The 9,210-nt window shown below is 38.8% G+C and overlaps 1 protein-coding gene across 1 annotated transcript in view; it reads right to left on the bottom strand.

The window, feature by feature from the left end:
- Nucleotides 1–984: 984 nt before the first annotated feature.
- The window catches only part of LOC122554734 (doublesex- and mab-3-related transcription factor 1A-like), a 34,241-nt gene continuing 26,015 nt past the window's right edge, over nt 985–9,210 (bottom strand). Inside the window, exon 5 of the mRNA XM_043700112.1 lies at nt 985–2,067. Within this exon, the coding sequence (XP_043556047.1) occupies nt 1,994–2,067 (74 nt within the window). The 3' untranslated portion in view covers nt 985–1,993. The remainder of the gene's footprint in view (nt 2,068–9,210) is intronic.

Raw genomic sequence — 9,210 nt, 5'->3', positions numbered from 1 at the left:
TTGTTCTTCTGGTCTCTGCTTGCTATTCCAACACCTTCAATCTGATGTGTCTCTGCCTTTCCTCTTGAATTGTTCCAACAGAGCCAATGCTAAATTCATGAGCATCATTTTGTCTTCTCCATAGATTCTTCAGCATTGTTGACTCTGCCAAAATCAGATTATGACAGTCTGCTGCTTGAATCTCATTCCATCACATTCTTTTTCATTTTGTAGCTCTTTTTCTCCCTTGCATTCACAGCATATGGCCAGCATTTACTTCTTATCTCTGATTGCCCGTGAGAAACCAAGTATTTTGCTTTGCTAATTCAGAGGGCAGTCAAGCATTACATAAAGGGAGGCTTGCAGATTCCCTTCCCTAAATGACGTTAGTGATCTAGATGGGTTTTTGTAACAATCCTGTAATTTTGTGGTACTATAAGATACTTTTTGTTTTCCAGATTTATTTAATTTAAGTTCTCCAGCGACCAAGTTGGAATCTGAATTCATATCTCTGGATCTTTAGTCTAGGCACCTGGGTTGACAACCTATCATATAATTGATGCTACTGTATTCCACAACATCTTAAAATCTATGTGCAAGTTGTTTAATATAGTAGCTGTCCCTTTAAAAAAAATTGTCATGTAATACCTGATCTCTTTTGCCTGACTCCCCCATACCCCGGGACCCTACTTTGGTCAGCTCTATGAGAGCTTCCCTGTCAAACAAAGTCAAAGTTAATTTGCTTTCCCATGTTGATGGGCTTACTGTTTGTCTCTAGTATTTTCTGTTCTTATTATTGACCTCAATACCGACTTCCTCACACTGGACCTCAGGAATTTCACTGCAGGGTCTTTGTTCATAACCAACAGTTCATATCTGTAGAGCAGTTCCACAGAATCACTATAGATCAGTGAAGTTTTGGAGCAATAATTCATGTACTTTCTTCTTCCAAGAACAAAGCAGAAGCATTAAGACATTTTTGCCTTTTAAATCATAAGTGTTCACAGAGTGAACAGTCCACAAATGACAAGACTTTTATTAAAAGTTCAAATATTTGAAGGAACAGCATTCGGTTTTCTTCCTTTCTATGATAAATGGCTAATATTACTACAGGGAAATAATAAAGGATCTCATGCTATGATATCAGTGCTAATGTTGGATGGAAACATTTTTCACATTAAGCTAAAATAATACAATTTTCTTGGCTACTTCCAGAGCTTGTGTCAGTCACTGGTCAAGCGTTTCAAAACACTTACTGTTTATTGACATATTAATTACTGATTATGCCACAATATGCCACAAATCACAACCACTAGATTCGTTCCAAGCAAAGTGCAGAGCGAACCAGAAAGAAATAAAATCAATCCTGTGGAAAATTCAATTCAGTCTGTACTTGACGAACTGCATGTTGGTGTAGAGAAACTGGTTGTAAATTTCTTTGATATATCCATTTAGATCATCCAGGATTCTTTGTATAAAACAATACATCATAACTGTAATACTACAAGGCTACATAAGTTCGGTAAAAGTCAGCCAAGTGTGAAATTGCTAGGTTTGGCTTCACCATGAGTGATGACCAAATTATTGATTAGGGGCCACAATCATTTTGTTCTCTTGACAAAAGCAATCAGATAGCGCAGGCTTTCTTGTTATATGAAGGGTTACTTCTGAGTAATAACAGGATTCCACACAACACAAAGTTATAAGTAAAGAATTTTAAAGTAGAACTTTAGGATGGGATAGTAATGGGCAAGAGGTAAATGCTAGTCAGAGTTTGACTGTTACATTTCTACAAATCTCCAGGGATATAAAATTGTGTTTTACCTGAAAATATTATTCAGTAAATGTTTAAAAACCATTTGGGGAGAGTGGGCAGTGGCAAAGAGCAGCTTTAAGGCATTCATTGCAGGGAGAACACTTCAACAAGTAAATATTGCTAACATGCACAGGTAACAGGGAATCTGCAGTCAAACTGGAAGGGAGCTTTGCTTCCCAAATACTTATTTGCCAGGAATCAATTGCTTTCCTGAGAAGAACTTTGACTTCCAAGACAGATCATCCCTGAATCCTGGCTGTCAGTGGCTGTCTCTGTAATAAAAATATAGAATTGGAAGTTAGGTAGCAAACATGAACTTATTTTAACAGCATTTCACAAATATTAGGCACATTTGCACTTCAATTAGTTTAGCCCACACTTTCCTACATGTTTGTTTAGTTTTTCTTTTGGCTCCTTTTGTAATGCTAATACTGGAAGGATATCCCTCCTCTGTCCTATGGCGTACACACTTCAATAGATGCATTCTTTAGGAAAGCTCTCCTTTGCACAGCACTTTTGTTTAGCCACGAGATTGATTTCCCATACTCCATACAGCATTTTGTTAATAGGAATTAGCATATCAAGGACACAGTCTGCTTTTACCCAGAGGTGTTCCCATCAATATATTTCATTGTGTATCAATGGCTCACTGGTATCCAAAATCAGAATTCTCTTCCACGTATCGGCTGGGCGACTTTGACAAATGCAGAGTTCCTCAGGGTAAATTTTCAAGACCAAATGCATATTAAAATTAATCCAGGTAGATTCAACCAAGTTGCTGTTGGTTAGTAAGCAGAAATTGATGCAGAATATGCGACTTTATTTTAAAATTAGCTTCATCCCTACATCATCTTAATTTCAGTAAGTTACCACAATGTCACGTCATTATGATAATTGCTGTTTGAGTGCTCCATCAAATGCTAGATATTTCAGAGTTTAAAAACTATTGAGTAACATCAAGATACAATGCACTTGGGAATTCAGTGCTACTTTATCAAGTGCACCACTGACCAACTCCCACCCCGATCCTCACCATTGAAGGTGAGGGTGCACCTCAACAAGGGTGCAGTCTTAACCTTTAGATCTCTCCTTGGAATAGAGATGTAATTTCTACCATTGTGCCCACAAGCACTTTAATAAAGATAAAGTATAATGGACTAGTCTGCTGCTAGCACAGTAGACAAGCAGGTAGCTGGAAGAACACAGCAAGCCAAGCACCTTCAGGAGGTAGAGAAGCCAAACTCTCCACCTGCTGATGCTGCCTTGCTTGTTGTGTTCTTCCAGCCTCCTGCTTGTCTACTTTGGAATCCAGCATCTGCAGTTTTTTTGTCTCTAAGCCTTGTTAGCACAGAACATTCTTTCAGAGATTGAGTGTAGAAGAGCTGTGAAAATGCATAGCTACTGACTGACAGACAAAAGAATACTACTGACAAACACAGGAACATTCAGAGCTGTGAAAGCAGCAACTGAAAGTAACTTAAAAAGAACAATGCCAACAGGTCACAGGAAGCTCTAGGTAAAGAGACAATGGCTTCAACTATTCCTCTCCTAGCGCCAATTGAAATATAAAGTGATATGAAGCATAACATGCAAAATAGGTCTGTTTTACAAGCTAGATCTGCTAAGTGTGGTTGGTAGGGGACTGTTTCAAGGTGTATGCCACCCAACATTCTTAAGAATGGAAGACAAATACTGCAGAAATTTTGAAAATCCTAAAGGCACTCTTTGAAACTCAAACAAACATGATTTCTGAATGTCTTGTGTTCAATTGTGAGGCTCAAGGTGAGAGAGAGTCCATTAATCAAAATGTGATTTCATTAACTGAGGTCACAGAATCCTGTGAATTTGCACAATCAAAAGACAATCGAATAAAAGACAGGATTTGGCAAGGCAAAAGAAGATCCTGCAGTGAGACCATATCTACTGAGAAAGGAAAAGCCTCCTCTCAGGAATGCAGTGGACCAGTGCAGAAGCGCTGAGGTTGGAAATTAGTAGCTAAAGCATATGTATGGAAGAACAGAACTAACCTTGCATTCTAAAGATAGAAACCTCAGTCTCAAAGAGTAGAAGAAAAAGGGCAGAATGCAAATATTATGGAGGATATGCACAAAGGAGGCATGTCCAGCATGGGCAAAGCACTGTTCTTACTCCAAGAAAACAAATACTATTGCAAATAAGCATATATCTAAAAGAAACTGTAACAACCAAGTATAGCTGGCCACTGGAGAGATCTCAGCTGAAGATTTTAACAAATCACTCTACACCATGCAACAAATAAAAGTAAAATACAGCAGATGCTGGAAATCTGAAACAAACACAAAAACTACTGGAGAAACTCAGCAGGCCTGACAGCATCTATGAGGAGAGAAATAGGATTAATGTTTCAGTCCAGTATGATTCTTCTTCATTGAATGCATTGACAGAAATTTAGCTTTGTTCAGATTTCGAAAATATGAGAGCTGGCGCAGTACAATGTTTGTTGGATTCAACAAATGTTCAGCCAAATACTTGCTCAATTTATCATTACCATTACACCAACTCACAAAAGGGACGTGTAGTGATATCAGGGCATTATCACTAAACGGCAGCATTTACAGCATTTACTACTGACAGCAGTATCACTGATCAAATGCTATTATATAAATGATGTCATCACCCTGCCGTGTGACACCAGCAATACAGGACCTGGAGCAACTCAAATATAAAAGGAAAACGGGTTTTCATTTAGATTCAGGCCGTTAACACAAACAGACCAATATTATACTTAGATCTCAGAAAAGTGTCTGGTCATTGACTTTGCTTATAATATTTTCATAGCTTGGAAGACAAGCTGAGTGTCAAGTCCAATCAAAAGCCACTTCAAAACATTTTTCTTAAGCCACAACTAAATGATCCAAAGTATCTTTATAGAATGTTACTCTGGCTACAAAGATAAAAGTTAGATGGGACATACAAGCGAAGGAGACAGATATAAATGGAGTACATGCTGTGGACAGCAGTACTCCTGGTGAAAAGAGTAGAGAATGCTACAACAACGTGTGAAATTTTCCATATCCAACATGCAGCAACAGCTCAATATGGTCTGGAAGTTATTAAACAAGAGTGGCACTGTATCTAACAGAAAAGCGCATTACTCAAATCAGGAGAGCTACCCAACAAAATACAACTCTCTAGCTTTTGCAGAAAGTAGTGGTGAAAGTATGGTTTGTAAGCATCAGGAAAGGAAACAAAGTCATTATCCCTCAGGAGTTGAGAAGCGATATGCTAAAGTGCAACCATGCAAGACACCAATGAATTGAGTCAAGTCTAAGGAAGGCAAGAGATGTGCTCTACTGATGAAACACCAAACAAAATCAAAGGCCACATCAACCATTTCAGTGTTTTTAGTAAATATGAAGTTAAGCAAGCTAGAAAATGTCTGATGACACAAGCCATCCCAAAGAGGCCAGTGATGAAGCAGGGATGAGACCTCCTCCCTGTCACAGAAACCGATTATCCTATCACCGTAAATTACTATTCTGATAACTTACTATTCATATAGTAAGAGTTTTATAGGATATCCAAAAACAAAGAAATTATATAAAGTAAGCACATTTCCTCCAAGGGTGAGAATGGGGTGTTATTATTGACTAATAAAGAAGTGATGGTTGTAATGAATAAATATTTTGATTTTGTCTTCAATGTATAGAGGATACAAACAATATCTCTGTAATATTTTATATTACCTGTAATACCTGTAATTACCAGTAATCACAGGCATTATCTGTAGTGATACTTGTGAAGGTACTTTACAGTACTGTAATGCAGGTAATACAAGTAATACCTGTAAATCAAGAGGTTGAAGGTAGAGAGGAAGTAGGGAAGCAGTGCTGAGCAAACTGATGGAACTTCAGGTTGATAAGTCCTGATGGCCTTCATAGAGTCATTGAGATGTACAGCACAGTCCAATTTATCCAAGTTGATCAGATATCCCAACCCAATCTAATCCCACCTGCCAACACCCAGCCCATATCTTCCCAAACCCTTCCTATTCATATACCCACCCAGATGCCTTTTAAATGTTGCAATTGTACTAGCCTCCACCACTTCCTCTGGCAGCTTCATTCTACATATGCACAACCCCTGCATGAAAAGGTTGCCTCTTAGGTCTCTTTTATATCTTTCCCCTCTCACCATAAACCTATGTCCTCAAGTTCTGGACTCACCCACCCCAGGGAAAAGACCTTGTCTATTTATCCCATCCACGCCCCTCATGATTTAAAAAAAACCTCTATGAGGTCACCCCTCAGCCTCTGACGCTCCAGGAAAAACAGCCCTAGCCTATTCAACCTCTCCCTATACCTCAAATCCTCCAACCCTGTAAATCTTTTCTGAGCCCTTTCAAGTTTCACAACATTCTTCTGATAGGAAGGAGACCAGAATTGCATGCCATATTCCAACAGTGGCCTAACTAATGTCCCGTACAGCCGCAACATGACCTCCCAACTCCTGTACTTAAAACTCTGACCAATAAAGGAAAGCATACCAAATGCTGCCTTCACTATCCTATCTACCTGCGACTCCACTTTCAAGGAGCTATAAACCTGCACTCCATGGTCTCTTTATTCTGCAACACTCCCTAGGACCTTACCATTAAGTGTATGTGTCCTGCTAAGATTTGCTTTCCCAAAGAGCAGCACCTCGCATTTATCTAAATTAATCTCCATCTGCCACTCCTCGGCTCATTGGCCCATCTGACCAAGATCCCATTGTAGTCTGAGGTAACCTTCTTCGCTGTCCACTACACCTCCAATTTTGGTGTCATCTGCAAACTTACTAAATATACCTCTTAAGCTCACATCCAAATCATTTATATAAATGACGAAAAGTAGTGGACCCAGCACCAATCCTTGTGGTTGTCCACTGGTCACAGGCCTCGAGTCTGAAAAGCAATCCTCCACCCACCATCCTTGGTCTTCACCCTAGGATCTTAAAAGAGATCTTCTCTTTTTAAGAGATCTTCTAATGAGATAGTAGATGCTGTTAATTTTCCAAAGTTCTTCAGATAATTGAAATGTTGCATTGGAATGGGAAGAAGCAAAAGAAGGAAAGGAGGCAGAAAATAGACAACTATAGGCCAGTAAGCTCACCAGTTGTAGTGGGAAATGTGTTAGAATTGAACATTAAGGAAATTATATTTGGAAAAACTCATGAGTAATTGGGAAATGTCAGCATTGTTGTATGAAAGGGAAATCTTATTTAATTAATTTATTGCAACATTTTGAAAGAATAACATGCACTGTTTATACAGAGGCCTTGATGGTGTACTGTACTTGGAGTTCCACAAGGCATTGGAAAATTCCCACATGAACTAGGAGTAAGATGGTTTTAAAGTGTACAGAATAGCACACTAGGGATAGAAGACTGGCTGACAGAAAACAGACAGTACACATAAATGGATCTTTTTAATATTGCCAGGAAATGACAAGGAAATTGTATAGAGCTGGGCCCTCAATATTTTATCATTTGTGTCAAATACTTAGATGAGGTGACTGAAGACATAGTGGCCAAATTTAATAGGCAAGAAAAGATGTGAAGATGACATATCGATACTGACAGATTGAGTGAGTGAGCAAAAATCCAGCAGATGGGAGCAAATGTGGAGGATTAGAAGTTGTTCATTTTGGCAGGAAGATTAAAAGATAGTATTTAAATGGAGAATGACCGCAGAATTCTGAGATCTAAGGGGATTTAGGTGTTTTCATGCATGGGTCACAAAATATCAGTATGTTGGTACAGTGAGTTATTAAGAAGGCTAATGGAATATTATCCTTTATTACAAGAGAGGGTGAATATACACATAAGGATCTTGTGCTTCAGTTGTACAGGGCATTAGTGAGATAACATTTAGTCCATATTGATTTTTAGATTAGATCCCCTACAGTGTGGAAACAGGCCCTTCGGTCCAACAAGTCCACACCGACCCCCCGAAGAGAAACCGACCCAGACCCATTCCCCTACACCTAACACTACAGGCAATTTAGCGTGGCCAATTCACCAGACCTGCACATCTTTGGATTGTGGGAGGAAACCGGAGCACCCGGAGGAAACCCAGTCAGACATGGGGAGAACGTGCAAACTCCACACAGATAGTTGTCTGAGGCAGGAACTGAACCCAGGTCCCTGCCGCTGTGAGGCAGCAGTGCTAACCACTGAGCCACCGTGCTGCCCTTAAACTGCCTATGTGCCATATTCAATCACATGTTACCTTGATGCTAGAAATATTACCTATTCTCTTAAATTCATCCCCTTTGCCCATATTTGAACTGAGTCTGCACTGAATGCTGAAGCTGTCTCATCCTGGCAGAATCCAACATGAGCATCATTGAGCAGGCTTTGGTAAGTGCTATGTGATAGCTATATCCGTGACACCTTCTATCACTTTGATATTTGTGAAGACTCTGATTGTATGGTAATTGATTCAATAGGACTTTTGAACAATTAGCTACTTGGTTGGGTGAATGGTGATATCATGGTGTATGGCTGTATTCTCTGGAACTATCTGAAATACCTTGGATATATTCACTACCACTAATCCTTCTGATTGGTATTAGTCTTAACTAAGTGAGCTTGGCCAAGATCAAACCAATTAATACCAAAATAGAAAATAAACTTAACCTTGATAAATAATAAAGATTGATTTCATAGGACATAATAAAATAATGTAAGCTAATCTTGTAATATAGGGTTAACCCATCCAGAAATGAACTAGAGAATGGCTGTTATCTATTTTGTTGCATTGAAACAGATGAAATGCATGAGATATGTGCACTGTGCCTGTTGCAACTCAACAAAATAGGTGACTGCCATTCTCTGGTTCATTTCTCCTTGGCAATGCCTTGACCAATCACATTGCCAGGCTGAAATTGGAAACAAAACTTGGCAGTTAATTGTAAGTCATCATTAACAGGCACATTATCCACGGCAACATCACTACAAATCAGACTCCATCCCATCAATCCTCATACACAGATAAAGTGTTGTTTTTCTTTTCCATTGATAGTTCTTGTGAATTGTCCTGTCTTTTAGCAACAGAAAGTGAAATCTTTGATAGGTAGGAAAAAAATATACAGATAGTCATTGAATAAATGACAAAGATGGTAAGATGTTGTTTGAAAGAGATTCAATAGCAAAATGATGGACAGAAAATTGTTCAAACTTCCACTGGTTTTTCATTTTTTTGTTTTTATTCTTTTATCAAGTTTGAATTGTGTGCTGATGGTGAATGTGGACTTTGGGACACTTGTGATAAAAGGAAAACAAGGTGTGTTTGTTTGTGAGGTCAGGTCTGGAGGCCAATTGTAGTCTGAGCTTTACTGAGAAAGTTCTAATAGATCCAGCAACCCTGGATAAAGCATTGTGCTCAAAATGATAGC

Source organism: Chiloscyllium plagiosum, chromosome 11 (assembly GCF_004010195.1).
Source record: "Chiloscyllium plagiosum isolate BGI_BamShark_2017 chromosome 11, ASM401019v2, whole genome shotgun sequence".
Lineage (NCBI taxonomy): Eukaryota > Metazoa > Chordata > Chondrichthyes > Orectolobiformes > Hemiscylliidae > Chiloscyllium > Chiloscyllium plagiosum.
This window is presented reverse-complemented; position numbering and strand designations above follow the sequence as displayed.